This window comes from Parasteatoda tepidariorum, chromosome X1, assembly GCF_043381705.1.
Source record: "Parasteatoda tepidariorum isolate YZ-2023 chromosome X1, CAS_Ptep_4.0, whole genome shotgun sequence".
Taxonomy (NCBI): domain Eukaryota; kingdom Metazoa; phylum Arthropoda; class Arachnida; order Araneae; family Theridiidae; genus Parasteatoda; species Parasteatoda tepidariorum.
The window spans coordinates 11,688,934-11,714,776 of NC_092214.1; the positions used below are offsets into that span (position 1 = coordinate 11,688,934).

Sequence of the window (25,843 nt, forward strand, 5' to 3'; positions counted from 1 at the left end):
CCCAGAGGTCTTCAATTTACTAATTGTCTTTAAAATGAAGTAATAATTTCAATAATAACTATAGATTGACTTTTCTACATTTTTTCTTCAAACAGGTAATATTGTATAAAAGTTTTAAAAATAAGTTTTAATGGTATTAAAAGTTTTAGTTGATTTTTCTTCCACTTATTTACTTTTCAGGGTACAAATGGCCCATACTTACACCTTTCTCAACTTGAAGTAGGAGTGTATAAATTTATATTGAAAGTTACTGACACAGCGGATCAAACATCTACAACAGAAGTGCATTTGTTTGTTAAGCCTGAAAGTAATGCTCCACCAGTAGCTAATGCTGGTTCCGATCAAAAAGTAACTCTTCCTATTAAAGAACCTTTCATATTAAATGGAACTGCAAGTAAAGATGACATTAAAATTGTAAAATGGAAATGGGAACAAGTTTCGTAAGTTTATTCTTTGTTTAAATTATACATTACTCTGAAATTTCAATTACCAAGTTACTTTCTGTTTATACATGGCTAATTTTATGTTTTAATTTTCTTAATTTTTTTAAAAAAATATATAGAATCAAGTTAGGTAATTGTAACCAGAGCCGTTTTTAATAGTCTTGAGTAAACATTAAAAAAAAGTAACGTTTAGTTTTAGGTATATTATTTTACAGAACCTTTAAATAGTTACTGAATAAAAATATTTAGTCAATATTCAAATAATTCTAAAAGATTATACAAATCTTTGAAAAATTCAGTTTATGCTCTTGTTGTTTTAAAAGGATTTCAACCCTTTTGTAAGGGTGAATAGGTTTATAATTAAACCTATGGGGCTATTTTGTACTATTGATTATAATTTTCAGTCTTAAATAAATTCATCTGAAAATATATGGTCATACTTAATAAGTTTCTTCTGGCTAATTTCCGCTTTATGATTTGAATAAGATATTTTATAATACAGACACTTTTCTTGTACACATCCTACACTTTATACAAAAAAAGAAAAAAAATACAAACCTGGAAATTTTAAGATTTTTACCTGGAAAACCTGGAAAAATCAGGGAAATTTGAAATCTGTTTTGAGTGGCCACCCTGCAGGAACAAGCCTAAAATTAATTACTGTAAACTATATTAAGGATTTCGTATGAAACATACTTTATTTTAATTATTCGCAAACTTTAATTACAATTGAAGTATTGTGTTATAATAACTGTTAAAAAAGAAGATTTTTAAGTCATATAAATTGTTTTCAACTATTTAAATATTCAATATTTAATGTTTATTTTAACTTAAAATCTCAGTTTATGGTCATACTTAATAAGAAAACAGGACTCAAAATATTTAAAAGAGTTTTAAGAGTTTTGCATTAATAAAATCTGTTCAAATTTTTTGAATGGTTAGAACAAAAATCCAGTAAAATAAACTCAATATATATTTTTTTTTTTAAATTTTGGGGTAAAATTTGGAATTTGGAATTGCTGAAGAAACTCTGTTTTTAAAAATTCGTTTTTTAATAATAACAAAATATTTGGAATTTTTATTAATTGAATTTCAAAATATTAGTCATATTACTATAAAATGATTACTGATAAAAGGACTTTTTTATTTTAAATTTTAGTACAGAATATAAATGAAAATCAAAATTATACTTTCAAAATGCTAAATATATTTATTTTTCATTTACGCAGGAAAAGTATTTTTTCATGTAGCATCATATTTATTTTCTAAATAATAATAAAAATAAAAAAAACGTAAATAAAATCTTTTAAATGCCATATAGAGAGGGCGCTGTCCATTATTTTAGACGTGACTTTCGAAACCTTCCGATAGATGGCAGGGAAATTATTTTTCTAGCTTTCACACCTTTACGAGCCAGAAATGAATAACAACGAAAAACTACCCAAAGGGAGAAGAAGGTTTTATTTTCTTCAGAATTCGAAACGATTAGAAATTGGGCTAACTAAAGCCCTTTTTATGTCTTTTTTTCAGTTACAGATGACTTAATACTATCATTAATACTTTAAAAAACACCCATTTTATATTTAATATGTTATTTTTTTAAAATTTTAATGTTATTTTTATAAAATAAAATATGCAACNAAAAACTACCCAAAGGGAGAAGAAGGTTTTATTTTCTTCAGAATTCGAAACGATTAGAAATTGGGCTAACTAAAGCCCTTTTTATGTCTTTTTTTCAGTTACAGATGACTTAATACTATCATTAATACTTTAAAAAACACCCATTTTATATTTAATATGTTAGTTTTTTAAAAATTTAATGTTATTTTTATAAAATAAAATATGCAAAAAAAAATCGTGTAATAATTTTTTAAGTATTAAGTATTTTTATTCTTTGCGAGTAGAAAGTTTTTTTTTTTTTGGTTTTTTCCCATTTTTTCCAGGAAAATACTTATTGAGTTCTAAAATCAAAAATTCGTTCTTTTTTTTAATTTAAACTATAGAGAGTAAGGAGGAACATTATGATTTTTGGGAACAGCTAATCCATGCTATCAACTACGGCAAATTTTACATTAACAAATTAAAATGTTATAGAACAAATAAATAAAAATTTATTTTAATTAATTATAACTTTTTTTTATTTAAAAAAAATTGATAAAGAAAGTTGATTTTTAATACTTTAAACTTTTATGAAAAAATCTTTTTTATAAGTAACCCTTTCTAGTTCAAACGAGAATTACTTTTAAAATGAATGTTGTTTTTCCTATGGTACTTGATATTTATTTGGTAAGAGATTGAGTGTAACATATGAAAGAATCAAATAATGAGCTGCGTGTCATGCAAATCNTTTCTAGTTCAAACGAGAATTACTTTTAAAATGAATGTTGTTTTTCTTATGGTACTTGATATTTATTTGGTAAGAGATTGAGTGTAACATATGAAAGAATCAAATAATGAGCTGCAATCTTTCATGCAAATCTTTTCATCAAATCATGCAAATCTTTTCCTTATGTTGGAAAAAATAGAGTAATTTGAATTATTTTATTATACAATTCTTTTAAAAAGAATTTCTTTAAAAAAAGAACTCAATAACTCGAAAAGAAATCTATGCCTAAATTAAAAAAAGTAAATTAGTTTGAAAATAAATCACTTGATTTATGGTGATCTTCTTAAAAATTCCTGAGAAAAATATAATAATTGTACCAATGACATTCTTATTTTTTTTACTTACCCTAAGTTGTACTGAATATACTGTTATTTAAAACTGTTATGTGTTGCATGAAAATACTGTTTCCCCCATCATGTTTTGATGATTTTTTCGCCTACTCTTCTTTTTCTCATTTACAGTAAAATGTTCACGACTTATCACTAATTTAAGGAAAATTCTCTTTTATGAAAAACTTAGCTAAAATATATTTATACACTTTTAAAACTCAATAGCCTATCATTTATTACGGGGCCGTAACCAGGGAGTAGAATACGGAGGGGGCTTAAGCACCTCCCAAAAAGAAAATAATTGACAAAAAATAATTTCCCTTGTAAAATAGAGATATCTACAAAAATATATTTTTTCAAATAGCTATTTAAATTATAATGAAAGATATTTATCAAAAATTTAAATAAATCTGTTTGCATTTCTAACTTTAAAGGTTGGAAAATTGGAAGTACAGTGTAAAGTCGCGTATCCGGAATCGGTGGGACTTCCAGAAGTCCGTATAATAGATTTTTCCGTATAATAGACCCCCAAGGTAAACAAAGCTTAAAATGATTTAATAAACGATCTGAATCTAAGAAGCAAAAAATAAGCATTATTTTTAAGGGGAATAATGTTTTAGCATTAGAATATCTAATCAATCAAATATAAAATATTAGAAAAAAAATATTATTGCTTAAAATATAGAAAACGAAAAAAAATGTACATATGAAAATAATAATCCGCCATTTTTAACTAGAATGATTCAAGCAAGAAAGGGAAATTCCCGTCATTCATTAAGGTGGGTAGGTGGAGGAGAAAAATTCATTTCCTCCTTATTTGTGAAAGAAAATAAGTGTCAAGAGGAGATCATTTAAGTTGAGGATGGGGAAGTAAATTATTGTTTTCTCTCCAATAATTGGTTATCAATCAAGCATAAAGGCGGAGCACGCTGATCGGGTTCTCTTTATATTTTCTTCTATGACTGAAGGAATCTGCAAAAGAGAGAATGTTACCCCCTTTCCTCCCCGCCTCCTAAATATTGCATGGTATGGGGAAGAACGAATGTTTTGTTTCTCAAGGACGTGTATCCTTTCAGACCTATTAAAATTTTTCATTCTGACTCCCCCTCCACCTTAACGCTTGCCCCGTTTACCCTTTTCCACAGTATTTCTTCTGTGAATAAAAATGTTCCAGGAAATGCCTCTTTTACTAGCCAACTGCATGGGAAAGGAGGGGGGACTCAGTTGCGGTCTTTTGAAAACAAATCTCCCTCTTTTTCCTACATTCCAAGGGAGGAGCGTCACTAACGGTCACTCAATGGTCTTGGTAGATCTTCACTTCCCCTTTCTGGTGATTTATGGGTTCNTTTTTTTTTTTTTTTTTTTTTTTTTTTTTTTTTTTTTTTTTTGGAAAGGGGAAGATGGAGAGATTTTTGTTTATTTTGATTGTTAAAAAGTGTCCAGGAAATCGACCCTTCCGGGAAAGGGTCGTCCGGATATGGGACGTTATACTGTATAATTCAAATATGGGTGCAAAATGCAGCTCTACTGCACAAACTTAAGTTAAATAAGCCCTCAGGAAACTGATTTGAAAATTGAAATAGTAAATTTTTCCCTATGAGTTTTTAATAAACATTTCAATCATTACTATAAAAATAATCTGAAATACTTATGTGAGAACGTTGTCTTACAATATTTTCTTTTTATTGATTAATAGAAAAAGGTTTGACAGAAGATGTAAAGCAAATATTTTGCATGTAATGATTTTCATATGGAGAAAAAATTATTTATGAGTATACTGTTATAAATTGAAGATAAATGCATGATAAGTTAATTACAAATTTGTAATTAAGTATTGAGATATTATGTATTACAAATTTAAATCCCTGCGGAAAGAAAATCTTATCTACGGCTTCATATAATATATTAAAATGTATAAACGAAGGCTAAAAGCACAAAATTATTGACGAAAGACCTGAGACTTTTTATCTTGCTGTTGAAAATTTCTTAAATTATATATTTTTATCAAGAAAACACAAGGTTCAAGTGAAAAAATCCAAACAGCATGCTTCTCTGAAGAGATAAGGTGTAGGGTTGCTTTGATTTTGATTCTCTAGAATCTCGCCAAAAAAAATTTTACACGGTGTCTGTAAACTGATCGGTGTGGCTTTTGACCAGAGAATGAGACAAGGTTGTTGTAGGGAGCCCCTTCTGCCCCCCCCCCGGCTCGACCTTCAAATTTAAGTTTTCGCTATCCATATCAAATTGAGCAGAAATCTATAACTCGTGTGTTGTGATCGTATTAAAAATCTTTAATACAAAAATAAGCAATTTAATTTACATTAACCAATTAAAGAGCAGAATAGTTTTTCTTTTAAAAACTAGAATTATTTCATTTTGAAAAGTTTTATTTTAAAGTCAATTGTTTTAATATGAAATTAGACTAAAATAAACATTAAATTTTCTCCCTTTCAATTTTGCTTTATAGTTAAATTTATCACATAATTTAATTCGAGACTTAAATATCACCCTAATTAAAGTGGAAAATAGTACAAGAGTCATAGCATAGCTTAGAAAAAGTTATGAATTTTTTCTTCTCCTAAAACGATTTAATATTCAAATCAAAAGACATATGAATAATTACTCCTTCCCTATTAACTATTGAATAATGATAGAAACATAACTTGCAGTAGCAATGCAAAATTATAAACACATATTTAATTATTTTCAAAACTGATTTGGAAAAAATGTTTCCCATGCATGTGCATTAAAAAGATTTCTTGCAGCTAATTTTTTTTTGGGGGGGGGGGCTAACAACTATAAGTATGTGTAAAATGTTTTAAATCTCTGGAGTTAGCGGAAGGAACCTGGTTGAAATCTTAAAAGAACTTTAAGAGTACTAAAATTTTTACTTTTATCCAGTTGAAATATTAGTGTACTTTCCAATTTATAGTTGAAGATACTGAATCTCAATCTTCCAGAAAAGGCATAATTATTTAGATGAAATAAAATTATTTTGTAATTAGGACTTATTAGTGGAGCTTTTTAAACCATGAACAGATGAAAAATAAAGCGGTATTTCTTGCTGCCTATAAATGGCAATTTTCATGCTACAAAAGGAAATCATTTTCATACCTCCCTTTTAATTAGAGGAACTCTTTTACAATTAGTTAGTAAAATTATTATTAGTTTATTAGTAAAATTCGGATAATAATGTTTGATGCTAATAATAACTTTTTTCAGAAACATGCCTAAGTAGATAAATTACACATCATGCACATATTTCACTAATAAAATGATTTTTAGATTGCGACATGATTTATACCTTGACTGCAGCAAATTAATTGCCTTCAGTTCATGAGCCTCCACAGTCTGATTTTTGGAATGATTCTAAGTGTGCATCATTTAACTTACTGATAATAGTTTTTCGTCATAGATTATTTTTTCGTATCCTTTTTTTTTCCTAATGGGAGGCTCCGTTTCCTGTTCGCTTCGCTCATCAACCCCAGTAGTTGCTTGTCATTCATGATTGTAAATCGTATGAGGAGAACTGTTTATGTTACCTTTTTTTTTTTTTTTTTTAAATTACGATTGTATTGCGAATAATTGTATTTTAAAGATTACTAAGTTCAGGAAATAAAAAAACAAAAGAAAAAAATTGGTACTCACAGAGAGTTATTACTCAGTAAAGATGCGTCATGCTGTGGAAAAACAGTTTCCGTCTGTGCGCAATTTTTTTTCTCCAGAACCAGCTGCAGTCCCTTTATTCTTAAAATTTTTTTTGCTCTTAAAACTCTATTTAAAACCATTTTGTTTGTAAAATATATAACTATTATAATTTTCACGTAAGCATATTTTATTATATAAATCCTAACAAATATTAAATGATAGCTGATTTGAAAACAATCAAATGTACTTGAATAAATAAATAAAAAGGAACAAAATGAGCGAGACAGTAGCAATTAAAATAATAAATAATTTTTCTTGTTATGATATATAATGATGATCTTATATGATATACCGGATCATATTCAAAGCAGTTTTTATCTCTCTTTTTTCTTAATATTTTTTAAAACGTCGATATAAATGTTAAGATTTATATTTGGCAACATTTATAAATTTTTTTCTCCCTTTTTTTCGTAAATTTTTATTTAAAGGGAAGTGTGAGGTTAAGAAAAACGCGTAAAAGATAAATTTTTCTACATTCAAATGTGTCATGCCTCCATGTTGTGATGGCGCTGTCATCAAGGTAGATGTTGTAAAAAGACAGAGGAGGGAACGCTCTGATGGAGAGCGGAAGCGAATTGTTTAGGTGGATTGGTTATATTAATTTTCTTCAAACTTCATTTTTTTTCTTTGTTAATAAATATTTGTGTTGTTAACTGGTTACCATTTATTTGGCCAATTGTGATTTTGGGAAGTATCTGAATGAAGAAGGGAAAAGGAGGAAAAATTATACGTTATATCACAAAATGAATGAATTTCCAATTGAGAAATTATTATAAAGGGGGAAAATCTTTAAGCAGTAATATCTTTCAAACAAATGGGAACTTCGAAAAAAAGAAAAACTCTGTGTTATGTTTATAATCTTATAATCAAAGTTGGTCTTTTAAGCATACCCAATTTCATACCAATTAGTTGCATTCCTGCAGCCTGTAGAGTGGCTATGGTATATTTTCTCATCAAGTTTATTCAAGTTAGTTAGTTTGTACAAATTCTCAAATTAAATATCGAATGTTAATTTTTTTATTTCATTGTAATCCCTGTATAGTTTTCTACACACCTTAGTAATTTACAGTTAAGACAGTAGTTGAGCAGAAATGCAAAATGAATAGCAAACGTTAAGTTAAACTCCCAAAACAAGCGATGTCCCTTTCAATTTTCTGATATAGAGAATAATTTATTAAAAATTTATTTGATATAGAGAAAAAGCACGTATCAAGTTTGGTGAACTCTGCAGCCTTTTTTATTTCCAAGTTCATATGAAAGGAAATTTTTGGGATTGGTCAGAGGAAATGTTATTGTTCTTTGAGAAAATGGTATTGTTCTATGTTTTCCGTAACTGCACACTTTTTGACTAGAGCAACTTAATCGATTAGATCAACTTCAACACCATGGTCTCAAGTTAAAATTTGTTAGAGGCAAAAACAGAACAGAAAAATTAATAAATAGATAAAAATCAGGTTAACGTTAATAAAATAAGCATTAATAAAATAACAACACAAAAAAATCAAATCAGGCTATAATTTTTTATCTTATATTTGTAGTTGATTGTTTCCCAGGCTGAATTTGTTTCTTTTTATTTTCATCAGCGAGTGATTTTAATATGTTTACACGAAATTACCTTAAAGTGTTCTTATATTCCTGTATGGTTAATTTATGCATAATTACTGTCCTCAGTCTTAGCATCATTTCTCATATAAATATGAATACTGAAAAAGGAAAAGAATTTAGTGACGTCCTAAGAAACATATACAGATTAACTCTTAAACAATAGCTGTAGAACAAATAACACTGTTGTTGATGAGAATGTTTGCTAGCTTTAATGATGCATTTTTATTGGTGTTTTCATTGACAAGACTGGTAAATCATAGAGTGTTTAAAAAACTTGAATGAAAATATTATTTCGAATTATTTATCTAAAAACAGACACAAATTTTACCCGCTGCCTCCTCGTTGCTCAGACTAGTTAACGATAAAATTATAATAATTAAATATTTTTGGGAATGGATGCTCTAAAATTAGTAGTTTGTAGTTGAAACACTTTTGTACGTGGTAAGAACTAGACATCTAAAATTGTTAAGTTTTTTATGTATCAATATGAATTAATCAGTATGTATTATTATTCTAATGTAATTTCAAAATGAGAATCATAAGGATTTTAATGATCAATTTTACCCAATGCAATTTTAGGAATTAAAAAAAATTTGTAGGTATACTAATGTGACCTTCATGATATTTAAATATTGATTACTATATTTTAGATAATTTAATAAGTACATACGTTTATTTTAGAATACGATGTTGCAGTTTGCTTTGAATAGGGATGAGCTGTTCATTGGATGCAGCTGTGGATCCCCTTTCTGTAGGGTAAAAGGGAAAATTAATGATGTCCGGTTATGCGCTTTTCATCCCTCCCTATTGGTGATAGTTCTTGGTTCTTGAGAAGCCTTAGACTTTTTCAGCACTTTGTTTCCCTTTTGCATGGATCTCCACTAAACATCAATTTCAGTTTTTACTTCTTTCCTTATATTGCTGATCATTATAAGGATGCTGATCATTTAACATATTGCTGATCATTTAACATTTTAATGAAATTATTTTTTTAAAGCATTTGTGATTATCTTTCCATTAAATTGCTTATTTTTTTTACAAAAAAAAAAAAAAATTAATGAACTAATAAAAGTATAACAACACAAAAACTCAAAATTTTTGTATTTTGTAATTAACTTATAAAACAGTTTTAACGTAAGTAATACAGAGTAAAAATCTTTTACAACTCAAAATTCAATTTCAAAAACAAAATGTTCTAACAAAAATGTTTCTAGCGGTGGGGAAAATTACAAAAGCAAATTAAAAAAATAGGTACATTAATAAACTCTAAATTTAAAAGAAAATAATTCTAGAAATACTATTAAGATCTTATTTGATTAATTAGTAAGACAACTATAATTGATTGAGGGCTTCAAAATGGAGAGAGCTTCACTTTAATGCTTTATACATTCCTCTTATAGGTTTGTACTGCTAAAATTAGTACGACTCTAGCCTATTATTTTTTGCGGTTAATGAAGGAACGATCGAAGCCACACAGCATCATAGTTTTCCCCTCTTTTTTGTATATTTCACCTCCGCCACCCACCTGACCCGGGTTCGAATCCTGAGAATTGCTGGTTGATACAAATTCCGTACTCGGCAGACATAAAATATTCTAAGTGGTAGACGTATCATGGATTCGAGTAACTTCTTCGGCTTACTAGCCTTGAGAGGTTTGTTGTGGTTTTTCTCACCGTAATGTCATGGAAATGCGGGCAATCTTCTCCCTATACTTTGTCCAGGTGTTCTCTTGATTTTTGAATTTGTTTCAAAATAACAAGGATATGAAGTTGAACTTTGATAGTCGTAAACTCAATTTTGGGTCGGCTGTTCAACGACAATTATGAAATAAATTTAAGAACGATTGTGAAAAAATGCACCAGGAATGCAATGAAATAGAAAAATGATGATTCGATTATTTGTTTGAGAATTATTAACTTCAAAATTTGGTGTAAAAAATACCATACAGGCAGCTCTGCGGAACACAGAAATGTAAAGACTAAGTTTAAATTTGACACGCTGTAAAGGCTAGTTTTGCTTATGAACTCATCACCGGTATTCAAATGTTCGAAAATTAATTGTAATTTTATTATTGCTTTATATGCAGTTTTTTTTCTCTTTTTTTTATGTTTCATTTTGTTTTACTAAGCAAAAATGATAAGATTTATTATTTAAAGTTATGATGAGTTGTAGAGAAAATACAGAGAAAATTTAGATTTGGATAGTTAGGTTAAAAACTATTAACTGTTGAAATAAAATAAAAATACTACGTTTGGTCAATTTGTTTGCTAGAAAAGAAAAATTGATCAAAACTACCAAAATACCTTATTTCTGGCCCTATGGGAGCGTCACAAAGCTCAGTAATTTTTATCGAAGAAGTTTGGTTATGTTTTCGGTTAAAATAGAAAAATTAGATTTTATAATATGAGTTGAAATTCGATAAATGTGGTAAAATTTGGTAATTTTAACATGATAGTTTAGATAATGGTATAAAAACCATTTATTCAGAGAAATTTACTAGTATTTAGTTTTGCATTTATTAATGATTGCGACGTTAAAAAGGCTGTAATTTTGAAAACTGGAATAACCAATAAACTGTTACCATTTAAATAGAAAAATTACCGAATGAATGGTTTAAATAAAGTATATATTTTTGTTTCATTACCAGAGTTATGGTTTTGTTTAGAAGACATATCATTATCAAAGAGTGCGGTAATTTAAGCAAACTTTTTTCTTTGTGTAGTCCGCTGAAAGGTTACTTAGTTAAAATTTGATTTGCTGAAAGTGTGGATTTATGTGTAAGCTTAACAAGAATTTTGTTTTGAAATTCCAATTTGTCCGAAAGCTATTGCAAATTTAATACTCATTCGCGATGTCTTTCTTCAAGTTTGTTTGTTTCAAATATTGACTATTTCTCAATTGTTGTAGAAAATTCATTTTTTCCTCATGAGATCTTAAATTTACAAGCTCGCGCTGAAGTTGTTGTCAATCAAAAGTAGCGAAAGAGAGAGAGAGATTTGTGTGTTGCCTGATATCACTCTTAATATTTATTTTGACATTTTTAAAAACTATAAGCTAAATAAATAATGATTAAAACAGTTCTCTGTTTAAGCTTTAATAAATTTCGTTAACATGTAAAATTACTTATCGTTATTTTTTCTCATTGAGTTACACAATCTGTATTCCTTAAGTTAGATATTTTTTTCAAGTATGGATAATTATTTTTCAAATTTATTAAATCCTCTATTTCATTACTATTAACAAAATTTTCTTACATAAAGCTACAATACTTGTATATTTTGAAATAAAATGTTTGGTGTTTTGTGAAAAATATTGCCGTTTAAGAAAATAAAGAAAAAATCGATGATGAATGATAAGCAATTATGGGGGTTGGTGAGCGGAGTAAGAAAAAGGCAAAGCCTCCTAATTTTTATTTTTTTATGAATGAAAAGATTTTTAAACAGAAAATGGAAAGGCTGTTTCGAATTATGCATTGAATAAAGTTTCAAATGATAAAATAAAAAATAATAACTTTTCTTACAAGTTATAGTTATGCAAATAATAGCAAAATAAAAACTGTCATTACTTTAAAAAATTTCTATGTATATTTAAAAACTGCGTGCAAACTAATAATGAATTTCTAAAATCAATGTCGTTGCATTAAACGCAAATAAAATAAAGTTAACATAACGTTAAACAAGTTTTTCTGTTAAATAAATTAAAAATCGTTAATTTTAACACCATGGAGAAAATAAACCTGCATAGCTAAATAGAATTTTGTAATCTAAATATCATCCGTAAAAAAATTAAAAGGACATCATTATTCTTATGAAGCAGTTAAATGAAATAAGTATTTAGTTGGAAATAGAGTAATCTCAAATTCTTGTATACAAGACTATGAATTTGTTACAATTGATATTGAGGCTTTTATATTTTGTGATCATTAGCTTTCAATCAAAATTATAATTATTATTTTGTAATGTAAATGTATAAAATTAAATAACCCAGTCTTCATTCATTTAAAAAAAAGAAATAAAAAACAAAATAATTTTCTTTCAACATGGGAAATAGTTTATAAATACTTTTAGAAGGAATGATACATTTTTTACGAACTCATAATGTGAAATGCTAATATTATATTATACACAGTCAGTTTGCTAATGTGAATAAATTTTCTCAATTGAAGACAAATGCTTTATTATTTATGTAAAAAGTGGATGAAAACTAATAAATGGTCTTTTTACTTAAACGTGATTAATAACGGCAGCTTTACTGTTCATTATAAAGAAACGAGATTCTAATTTACTGCTCCCCAAATAAAAACATTTATGTAAGCATTATTTCAAAGTATATATGTATAAAACATTTTCTAAAAAAAGTACTCAAATGAGTTTTGACATCAATAATTATTTAATTAAGTGAGCTTCCTTTTTGTTAATGGTTAATAAAAGGTTTTGTTGATTGCATAATTATTGTTTATTATGAGCACCAGAAATTGTTTTTAGTATTTCAAAGTTGAAATTGATTTTAATTTGAGACATATTACTGTTTGAAATCACCGGAAACGTATTTTTGAAGTCCTTGAAGTCAAAAGAACGTGGAGAAGAGAGGGGAAGAAGCACATTTTCTTCCTTATCCCCCAATTCTGAGAAACATTCTTTTCAAGTAACAAAAAACAGCACCATAGATGGTCGTTGATTATTTACATGCGCCAAAAGACTCATTTGGCGAAAAAAAAAATTAAGAAAAGGAGATAAATGTTGCCCCTTGTCTCTAAAGGGGTCTTTTTTTCCCCCATGAGTAGGAGTCATTGCTCCACAGAAGAACAAGTAAGTAATAAACTTTTGCTCTTCAGATCATGTATTTTTTTCTATTTTTTTCCACTTATTTATTAAATATTTTTTCATAATTAATTTAATTCGTTTTTATTTTTTTAGCAAAGATTTTAGTAATATGTTTTGTAATATTATATTCTAATTGAATACTTAATTTTATGCTCTCCTGTTAGCTGCTATTTTCAGAATTATGTTTTCAAATAATGCATTTTCTTAATAAGGGTAAAAAGATTTCAACTTTATGGCAAACAAATCATAATAATTTTTTTAAAAATAATGTCAATTTTCAAAGAAATGTGAATTTTTTAAAAAGAAGTGAATTTTTTTAAAAAGTATATGCTTATAAACAATTTATTTGTTTTGATACTCAACATATTACCTTTTTTGTTCTAAGCTAAGCGGACCGTATTTCTAATTTTTATTTTTTCGTTTCGCAAATGTTTTTCACTTATATCATATTCTAATTTTTTTTTTTTTTGCATTCGATGAATTGATGTAAAGGTAAAATATTTCCTATTTTTATATTTAAGTATTAAGTTATTTTATATTAATTTAGTTATTTTTTATTTTATTTTACGATTAAATTTATTATGAAATTAAGAAATTCCTTCTACGTCTTCCTTCTCTAAATAAACAATGCATATTCCAATCTATATAAGTATTTTCATAAAATATATATTCATACATTATTCATATTTTTTAAAAACCAATTTTTTTTAAGAATAGCATCATTCACTTATTAATAAATACTTTTATAACTAACGAAAAAAAAGAAAGTCCAAAATCATCAGAATTTGATTTTAGGAAAATAAAAAAAAAATCTGAGAACTGTCAAGGGAATGATGTTTCTGCGAAAACATAGAAAAATCTTTCCAAAAACCTAGAAATATTCAGTTGTAAACAATACGGTGTTAATAAGTATAATGTGAGGTACAAAATAAATAAGATATACATCTGTTTTTATTGTTCCGTGTAAAAAGTAGGCTGCAAGAGGGTTAACTTTCTCAAAATTAAAATTAGAATATTATTTCAAATTTATTTATAAGTATAATTATATTTTCAATATAATATTTTTTTTCTTCATGAAATAAAGCTTTTTGTATCAGCTTTTCAATAATTGGTCCTTATTGAAAAATAAAATCTATAATGAATGACTACTTTACTAATTCTTTTTTCCAGTTTTTGTGCAAAATCTATTTTTTATCTCCTCTAATTTATCTTTTACTTAATTTATTATTTTCAGCTTCGCTCTATTTTTATGTGGTTGTTTATTCTAAAATATACTTGTTCTGTCTTCCTTTTAAAATTTTGTTTTTAAGAAAGTGGATACTTGACATATTTTCTACAAAAAAGTAACTTTAATTAATTGTTTAATAAGGAAATATATATTTATGATGATACCTACGTAGAGGAAATATATAATCCAGAAATTGATTGAAACTTTCCTCAAGAAATCAGAGAATTTAATTTCCAAAATTGAGCGGGAGCCCTGACTAAAAAAAGCTTTATTTTGAATTTAACTATTTCTTTTATTTATTTATTTTTTTATTTCTGATTGGCTCCCATATCTTATTTTTTTCATACATAACTTATTCTTTTTCTAAATTAGAATCAAAACAAATTTTCGTTTTAAAAACTACTTTATTATGTTAGAAAAATATTTAACTTATTATTTATTATTTTGTAATTTTATTATAAATATTAAACATTTAGTAATTGACATATTTTTTCCAACTTCAAAAAACGATGCATAATAAATTAAAATTTCAAGTCTAATTATTTACTTTAGATTTAGACTCATCCTCCAAATATTCCTCTACGATTCCGGACTAAATTTCATTGTCTTTTCCAATGATAATAATTTTCGAAGCAAGATCATCAGTAGTTTATACTAAAATACAATTTATATTGAGCATAAAAAAGATAGTTGGCATACATTCAACTTATTGTCAGTTACTAAAAATAAAAATATTTGCCGTGCTCTTAATATATGATCCTTCTCTTTCATTTAAATCAGAATTAATTTCATTTAAATCAAAAAAAAATGTTAATATAAATGTTAACATAAATTATAAAATATAAATTAGTTAGAAACAGATTTAATTTTGTTGATTTTTAACTGTTTTTATTACAATCATATTCTAATTTATTCTTTTTCTTTTATGGAAAGACAGGATGAAAGATCCAAGAAATGCTAATCCAGCGATCAACAGCTAACAACAGAAAATAAGGTAAGAACATAGTGAAACGATATTTTGTCTTAGTGACATGAATTTTATTTAAGTATAAATATTTTTTTATTAAATCACTTTTTTTTGATTCGCAAAAAATAATTATGCTTATCGAAATTAAGTTCACTTTATGTATTTCTCTAACACAGTCTTTATTAATAACAGCAGAAGTGTAACACTGTAAAAATTAAAATAACTTGTTTTTTAAAAATTAAGCATACAAGTGTTTTTATTACTCATATAGGCTTCTATATTGATAGTTTTACAACATTCTTATTGAGTTAAGTAATTTTTCAATTAGGTTCTGTATTAAATGAAAAATGTGCTATATGAATGCATAAATTTTTTTTGAAGGTATAAAGATGTGCTAACAATTTTACATGATGTTTCAGTATTTGTTTACTCTGTTCTCATTACTTGCCTGTTATAAAAAAATTTTTATCATTCTACTTTTTTAAACTAGTTAGAAAACAAAATTTGAAAAGAAATTATTTTTTACTGTTAAAATACTAACTATATAAGTTCATAAATGAATAATTAAATATTTTGTTTTATTGAAAATGTTAATATTTTATAACATTTAGTTTTTCCATAAGTTTCACCAGCACTAAATGTATTAAAGCAATTATTTTAAGAAATATTTTTTTACTTAAAAAAAACTTTTTTAAGAAATACACGAAAACAATTAAAAATTTAATGCCCACGCTAAGATTTTAATAGCTAGCTGATTTAATAGCTAGCTGATTTTTTTACTTAATTAAATAGCAGTTTTAAAAAAACTATCATACAAGACTTTAAATCATTTCATTTTTTGTTCTCTCTTTTAAATCAGTTAATAAATAAGTCCTAAATATATCTTTAATTTTGTTTATTAGTAGAATTTATGTATTTCCTCCTTTGTTTCATTATTTAAAGAAGTTTCTCAGTATGTAATTAACTTCTAATATCCTATTAACTGAAAAAATGTCTTATTCTGATTTGATTTCTAAGTTTATTTCACTCAGAAGTACTAAAAAGTATGACAGTTGATTGCCCATTGACCTGATAATCTTAAACAACATCACTATTTTTTATTTAATTTCTTTTAGAATTATTTGAAAAATATTTGATTGAACATTTAGTTTAAACAGCAAAGTGATATGCTGAACTTATTTTTCAAATCAGATCAAGTTCTGAACTTAATACAGTTTTTTTTTATATTTAAGACAATATATCATATATATTTTATATGAATGATAATTAAAAAGTGTTTTGTTACACATTACATGATGCATTATAATTATTTGATGAAAAAGTAAAAAGATAACATGAAAAAATATACTAAAATTAAGTTTTAATACTAATGGTTTAATTATAAATAAAGCATAAATTTAATAATAGTTTATTAATGAGTAAATAATATCAGAGTTCGTAGTCCTGAAATTCTGAATTCCTGATATAAAAAAATTTATTCTCATATTATTTTAGCTTTTAGCTCAGATTTCTAATGTGTCTGTGCTCAGAACATCACATTTTCTACTAATACTCATGCAGTTCATAAAACTATTAGTTTGAATAATCGAAAGATTTGTATTTCCGATATATATATATAATTTTAATTAATAGTTCATACAGAAAATTACTTTTGAATATAAATGCTAAAACACATATATTTACTTTGCTTTCGTTTCAAAATTATTGAAACCTCACTTAAAAGTAAAGAGGTCGGGAATTTAATTGCAGATTTTAAATAAATATTGGTGAAAAAACAATATTAAATAATTGATACTAAATATTTTTAATGAATCAGTACTATTAAAATTTCCTAATTATTGATCTCAAACTTTTACGAATTGCTTATCAATAGAATTGAAAAAATAATTCAAACTTTGTTTCTGGAATTAAAAAAAATGTATATTTAGTTATTTTTTCATTAAAATTTGCTCTTATTGTATTTAGAGCAAATTATACGTTTTTTTAAAAAAAAATTTTTTACAGTAAACTGATAAATGTATAATGTGTCTGCTATTTGGTTATTAATATAATGTCACATTAAATAAAATGAAATATAATGTGAATATTGTTAGTAATTTGCAGGGTTTAAGAAAATCATTAAAAAAAATATCTAATTTAAATTATTTTTTTATTAGATATTTTTTCTACATTTACCATTCAAGACGTCGAATGAATTGTTTTAATAATACTAAACATTACTTTAAAGTATTATTACAGCTACAATGGTTAAAATTTCTAACTAAGAGGGTTATAATTATTTATCACAAAACTAATAATTAAATAAATAGAATCATAGTTATGTTTTTCATGCTCAACTTGCTAATGGATGTTATAGTTTGTTATTCTATTTTTCAATTAGATATCTAAAGCTGATTATATTAGCTTTGGTCAGACTACATTGTTGAAAAAAAATGTTTTAAGTTACCTTGTGTAGAATGAGTCTTGATATTCATAAGCTATTTATCTGAACTGCATTTATATAATCGAAAAATTAAATGTGAATAATTTTAATGTGTTTCTTTGGCATCTAATCTATTTTATAAAATAATAATTTGCTTGCATATCCCTTTCCTCATTTCTTAGTAAATAACCTTATTAATGAAAAAAAAAACACTTGTAAAACATATCCTAAATAATGTTCTTATTAATTATATAGTAGAAATTGTTTTTATACTTATACTAGTTAAATAATCAGTTTATTTAAGTAATTGATTTTTTCCAAATCTGTTTCTTTAATTCAATGCTTTTCTTAAGGGTAATTATTAAAGAGATGTATGACTATAATAATTTATACATGCATATCTCTTTTATTATATCTTGGCGAAATACTATCATTATCACTTAAATCAGACCTTATTTTTTTAAACAAAAGATAATGCAGCTATTAATTAAATTCTATAGCATATTTTTATAATTAAATTAATAATTTCTATGAAAAAAATTCAGCTTGTCTTAATCAATGGCTCTTAAAAAATCAGTAGATTTAAATCAATGATTTTTTTTATATTTTGTTCCTGTAAACATTTAATATATGTATAGTAAAATAAATTGCTTTATTTTTTGCAGGAAAACTGGATTCATTGAAAAGCACAATTTCTGGAATTGGATATACATAAAAATAATTATTGTAATTTAGAATTGATGTATTGATTTTGTTGCATGTAAATAAAATAAAATTCTTTTCTTAAGGTCATATTTTATTTCATGCTTTAAGCATTTTATTGCTATTATAATTCTTGCTTAATTTATTTAAAATTATTAAATTATAAATGTGTTATTTACGAGTGCACTTTTTTTTTTGAAAAAATATTTAAGATATATTTTGTTTATCTAATATTTTAATCAAATTAATGACTTGATAAGTGAGCTTATAATTATAAGATAAATTAGCTTTAGTGTGTAAGTTTCTATCAAGAAAAGCTAGTTGTAGGTTTTAAATATGTAAGCATTATTTTCAAAACTTAAATAACTTATATATTGAGTTGTATTTTGTTTTAGAATAAACATTTGTACTTAATTTCACCTATCTCATAATGTTTAAAAAATTTTAAGCATTCAATTCTAAAAAAAAATTATTTTGCTTTTACTTTAAGGGATTGCGCTTATAATTGATTAAAATGAAATTAAAAAAAAGTCTATTTTATTTTGTAAGAAGATTCATTGGCAGATAATTGATTATAAATTTAACAATTTTTCGCACCATTTTGCTTTTTATACTAGCATTAAAAATTTTGCATGTAATGACAGTTATTGTTTTATTACTGTATAAAAAGTTAAAATACAATAAATTACTATCTCTGATATCAGCAGAGTAAGACAAAACAATTTAAGTATCCTAAATAAGAATTGTTATCAACAACATGCAGTAAAGAGCCTTTGAAATTAAAAGTTATGATAAGTTCCAATAAAAGCAAGTAAGTGACAAAAACAATTGCCGAGACACCTAAAATGAAGGTGTTATACCGGCAAGGACGGCATTAAAGTTTTCTATTCAACCAAGTGTGAGGTAAGTTAAGAGTGGTATATCAGCAAGTAAGGCAAAGAAGTTAGCCTAAGCATCTGAAATAAAGGTGTGTTACCGGCAAGGGCGGCATTAAAACTTTCTATTGAACCGAGTTTGAGGTGAGTTAAGGGTGGTACATCGGCAAATACGGCAAAGAAGTTCGCCTAAGCACCTGAAATAAAGGTGCGAAAACGGCATAGACGTTTTCTAATCAATCGACAGTTAAGGTGGTTTAACGGCAAGCAAGGCAAAGAAGTGTGCCAGTGAACGTATTCAGCTTTTGATAAAAAGGCAAAAAAGACATCATAAAGGTGCAATAAAAGCCTTTATGGAAATTTTCTTTTTATTCTGTGGAGAGAAAAAAATTTCCCGATATTTAACTGGCAAAAATGGCAAAGCAAACCAGAGGCAACAAAGTAGTTCCGGCCCTTTAACGATTGCCAGAACCTTACCTGAAATGCCATGCACTGGCCCTCATTTTGGCCCAGATTTCACTTTATTAACGGAACCGATACGGCGATGAAAAGCCTGCCGTAATGGCATTTTTGGTGAGTTGACATTGTCGTGTGCTTGTTGGGGAGTTTAGTGATTTTCTTGTAAAGGAAGGTATAAAAGCTGAGTGTACTTACACTTACGTGCTAGAACAAAATGGTGTTAGTGAATGCTATCATTTAATTGCCCTAGACAAAATTCAAGCAATGTTAAAATCTAGTTGATTAAATGATACTTTTTGGACTGAAGCCTGACTCAGTCTGATTTAAAAGTCATGTAGTTTTAGAATAACAAATATGCTTATTCTAACCTACAAAAAATTTTAGGTAAGAGCAATACTCATGTGTCATCATTGAAAGGAATAAATTTAATTTTTATTGAATTTGCTCCTATATTTTATAATACAATAATATTTTGTGCCTATAGTCATACTTTTTATATAAAGTTTCTATTTAGTGGATATTAGCACAAAGGCAGGATATTGTATATTTTGATTGCTTGAAATATTTTTTAATGTTGATTGTTAACATAAAAAAACATTGTGTTATTTGAGATCATTTATAGAATAATAGTTTTAATCTATTGTTCCTGTTTTAAGCAATGTTCATTTAACATATTTTATGAATTATTCTCTTTTAGTGGTCCAAAAGCAGCAATTCTAGTTGATGATGATACTGCTGTATCAAAAGTCACTGGGCTGATACCTGGATATTATCAATTTATGTTAACAGTATATGATGAAAAGAATTTACATGCTTCGGCTACTATAAATGTATCTGTAATACAAAGTATGTATTCTAGAATTATAACATTTTATTTTTGTAAAAATTGAATGTGTTTTTTATTAATTTATGAAACTTTTCTTATAACAGGGTTCCCACAATGCTTGAAAAACCTTAAAAGCCTAGATTTTCATTGTTTGGATCTAGCAAATTAAATAATCAGTTGTCTTGAAAAATGCACTTCAATCGTGTGATTACACAAATATTATGCAAAATGATTTTAACGGCACTCAACGCAATGCTTCAGAAAGTCTTGGTTGATAAGTACCAAATATCCAATGTCAAGCCCACCGTATTAACACAGTTCTTAATCATAGTTGCAATGCAAGTTTTTGAATACCAGATATGTTTTTAATCATGCAAGAGTTAGACGTCTTTTTTAACTGCGAGTACTAAGCGGTTTGGGACTTCTTTATAAATGTTACATGAAATGAAAATACTTTACTGATAAAAAAAAATCTATGTTTGATCTGATGGACAGCTTGAGTAAAATCGAGGCTTGGTCATTTTATGAAATATTAGTAAGTACACTAGAACTCATTGCAAAAGAAAAGGGAAATTTGAACCCTAAAATAAAACGAGAAATACGGCATATTATTTACAGAAAAATCATGGCATTTGATTTTTATTTGGCATTATGCTTATGAAAAGTGTAATGGTTAAAGTTAAATTATTGGTTAAAGTTAAATCTTAGAAACATAGCATCTGAATATTATTGATGCAGCTACAATGATTAAAAGCACAATTGACACCTTACAAAGAATAAATAATACAGATTTTGAAAGTATGAATGATTTAATTTCAAGTGCTAAGCAGTTTTCTGAAACTTTTGGAATAGATGCAGAGGCTGATTTTATTAAACACCACCAACTTCACCTGAAACCAAAATAAGTTTACTTAAATAATGGAAATCAAACATCATTAACTTTAGAGACATTTAGCAGATCTGAGTTTAAAATAATTTTAGACATTTTGTTAATTTCCTTAAAAAAAAACCTAGAGAAATGCATCACATCTAGAAAATAATTATATGACTTGATACATCTGCCTTTGATTACAACACTTTTATCTGAGCCAAATTTGAAAGATGTCATGCCACTTTTTCCTCAGCAAAATTCTTTTGTCACTAAAACACAGCTTTAAACAAAATTAGAAGTTCTTTATAATCAGTGTGTTGAAAGAAAAAAAATATCTGATGCAATAAAATTGATAATGTCTGATGTAATCAAATAAAAATATATCAGAAAAATTTAAATGGCTGTTTGCTCTCTGTAAATCGTTTGTGCCATCATTTAACAAACTAAACTCATTTAGCATGAGAAGGCATTTAGCAAACTAAAAATGTTATTTGCACATGACACAAAAAATCACCAGTTAAAAAACTTAAAACTTCTCCCACCTGAAAAGGGCATTGTAGACGATTTTAATGTAAATGACCTTTCCAAGAATTGGGCTGTTTTGAAGAAAAACAAGTAAAAATTCATCTATAATAATATCATCTATAATCTAGAATAAAGCTATAAAAAATAGCATTTCCCTCCACCATATAATTTTAATTCTTCAAATGAAATTGATTTTTGATTTATTGAGAATAAAATATATTTATAAGTTATTTTTTTCATTGTTTTTTTATGCATTTTTTTAAGTGATTACAAGTGGTAAGTTTTAATAGTTTCAAGCCAGATATTTTTTATTATCAATAGTTATATATTGTTTAAAATAAGAAGAAGAAAAAACTAAATATAAATTACGAAAAAATTGAAAAAAACTCAGAGGATTTTTAAAATGACAATTTATTGGAAAAGTATTTGCATTTCGAAGATGAAGAATTTTAAAAATGAAAAAAAGGCTTGCTGTCTGTTTCATTGCCTCTGGTTAGCCATGGAAAAATCTTGAAATTCAGAGAACATAGAATATGATTTATTTGTTTTTTCTTCATTAATATATAATCTGTAAAATGCAGGAAATAAATTGAATCGACCATTAAATTTCATATTAATACAATTATATTTTGGAAAATAAAATGAAACTTTGTGAATGTGGCGCTTATTTAAGTTGCTTATCGAGTATTTTCAAGTTTTTCACACTAACTCATCGAAGACAATTTTCGGCATCCGCAAGGGCAATTTGAATGAAATATTTTTTTACTCTCTATCTTACGTATATTGTTTTAGATTTTCACCCGTAAGCAACAGCATCTTACAATATTTAAAGCAAAAGCGATATAACATATTAAAATTAACTCAATTTAGCAGCAATTACGCAATTCACTGCATGATTATCTTGTCTGTTTAATTTAAGTTGTGTGCACTTAGTAATAGACGAAATCAATTGAATTAAATATATCAATCAATAAAATGAATAATTAACTTACTACTCTAAATATGCAAAAAAATATCCTGGTAAATCAGTAAATGTTCGTACTGAAAATTAAAATTACAAAATGTACAATTATGAAACATATTTACTTAAACTTTCAAATGAAATTATGGAGAGAAAAAATCTTTTCTACATTGTTTTACTTTTTTTTTCAGCTAAATATATATGTTTTCAAACTATTATTTAAATATGAAGTTGATTATGTAAATTTTTCACCACATTTTTAAAAAAGAAAATTCATATATATTAAGAAAAAGTTCATAAACTTTTCATATTTTTCGAAAAAAAATTCGACTTTAAATTATTATATGCCGATATTATTGACCCTTTAAGGCATTAGTTATTGTGTAACCTTAGTATTAAATATATATAAATATTACTTTTTATTATATAATTATTGCTTTTTACTCATTTTTAGCAACAAATTTTAAACAGTAGTCAGCAAAATTTAAATAGTAAAGACAATAGTCTTATAAAGTTAAAAGTCCCATAGTGGTCATTGTCATTGTGCCACAGACATTCAAAACAATTGATGTTGTGGACAGCACACCATATACGGGAAGAATTCTGTGAAAAGAATATTACAGTAGAGAACCAATTATCCGGAACGATCGGGACTATCATCTATTCCGAATAACTGATTTTTCTGGTTTTCTGAATCGCTACAAAAAGCAGTTTTTTTTATTGTCAAACCCAACTAAAAAAAAATTTTTTTTAGAAATAATTTTATAACGAAGAAAAGACGATAAAGTAATACACATAAGTTTAATAAGATAAGAAGGAAAAAAAAATAATGAAATAAAAATATGTACAGGCTTCATATAAAATGAACAGAAAGGGTAAGATGGAAAAAGGGTGGGCTCCATATTCCTCGCCGCTTTCTTCTGCTTCGTTGTTGTCTGCGTCAGGACCCAAAACCATCCACTCCATTTTTTATTTCATTATTAACAAATGAAAGTGGAAAACGAGCATTTTTTCCCCTCTGCATGAGGAAGACAACGTTTGAATTCTGGATGGGAAAATCAATTTCTTTCGAAAATTTCTGAGGAAAAGAAAAACAAAAATTTTTACTTTATTGTTCTTTATTATTCTCAAATGAGAAGAGAAAAATCGTGAGCATTTTCTTCCCCTCCTGTACGCGAGAGAGACATCGTTTAAATATAATTCTAGATGGGGAAAAGATAAGAATCCTTCAAAAATTTCTGGAGAAAAGAAGAAACACAATTTTTTACTTCATTTTTCTCAAATGAGAAGAGAAAAATCGCGAGCGTTTCTTTTCCTATACGCGAAAAAGATATCGTTTGAGTATACTTTCGGATGAAAAAAAAAGAATCTCAAAAATTTCTGGAGAGAAGAAAAACACAATTTTTACTTCAATATTTTTTATTATTCTCAAATCAGAAGAGAAAAATCGCGCACATGTCTTTCCCCTCCTATGCATTAGAAATACATCGTTTGAATATAATTCTGGATGGAAAAAAAATCTTGCAAAAATTTCTGCAGAAAAGAAATTAAAAACTTTGGAACGTTCTGCGACAATGCCGTGATTCTGGCACGTAATTACTATCTTGAAGAGTTTAACTTGGGTTTCAACATGTTGCTAAAACATTAATCGAAATCTGAAGAAAAAGCACATGTAGCACAATCTTATTCCTCATTAAGCTGATTTTATTTCTCCTCCACTCCAGTTAAACATTGGCAAGCCCACACAAAAGCTGACAATAAGAAGAATTTATTTTCTACCATATTCTGCCCCCTCCTCACACCCCATTGAAAATTAATGAATAGAAGAACAGGTGCAGTTGCAATACTTGACCTTGAATCATTATTTCATTGCTGTCACTATATTAAAAGGGAGAATAGCAGAAATGTCAGAACTTTTAAAAAAATTAAAAAAAAGTAGAAAATAGCAGAAAAATAAAGAAGAGGTATAGATATAATAGGAAAATTAGGAGTTCTGCATTACCTGTAGGGAGTATTTTAAGAGATTTCTAAGAATCAAAGAAGACAAATAAAATTATTTGTTTTAACTCTCCTGGACTAAGCAATCAACAGACGTGATGACTCCTATTGTGAAAAGTTCATAGTAATGACTCCAGCTCCTTAAGGGCCAGATGATAAGAAAACAGGTGTTCAATGAGTCACCCCTTCTTCAGCTATGATTGCAAAGAAACCACTATGTAGGGGATGAGGAAGGGAATGATTGATGATATTTAGTACAAGACTCTTACTTACTTTGACAGTGTGGGGAACTAATGATTATTTCTAAAATGATGGTAAAGTAAACATCTTTTGAAAAAGAAAGAAAAATCCTAAAATGTTATGAGGAAAAAAACATTTTTTTAAAAAAAAAAGGATGGGAGAGTTTATGGAATTTTGTTCTGATTTTCAGATCTCCAGATAAGAGGTTCTGTACTGTATTTTTGAAGTATTTAATTTTGCATGGTAAAATTCAAAATTTGAGCAAAATTGATTGACTAGCTCCTGAAAAACTGAATTTTAAATATGTGACATTTTTAGAATTCAACTTCACAAACTTCTTGATTTGCTCAAATTTTGTATTTTGTCATGTTAATTTACATATTTTAAAATAATGTAAAAAATTTCATTTTCTTACGCAGGGCTGATTGTGCTCCGGGAAAAATCCGGATTTCCGGATTTTTCGCTAACTGTGATC

At 26.7% G+C, this 25,843-nt stretch overlaps 1 protein-coding gene across 5 annotated transcripts in view; it reads left to right on the top strand.

Moving 5' to 3' along the window:
• Positions 1-25,843, top strand: part of LOC107451509 (dyslexia-associated protein KIAA0319-like protein) — a 118,797-nt gene that overhangs the window by 72,252 nt on the left and 20,702 nt on the right. For all 5 annotated transcript variants that reach the window (XM_016067634.3, XM_016067636.3, XM_016067638.4 and 2 more), the window contains 2 exons: positions 181-440; positions 20,645-20,793. In XM_016067634.3, coding sequence (XP_015923120.2) covers positions 181-440; positions 20,645-20,793 — 409 coding nt within the window. The remainder of the gene's footprint in view (positions 1-180; positions 441-20,644; positions 20,794-25,843) is intronic.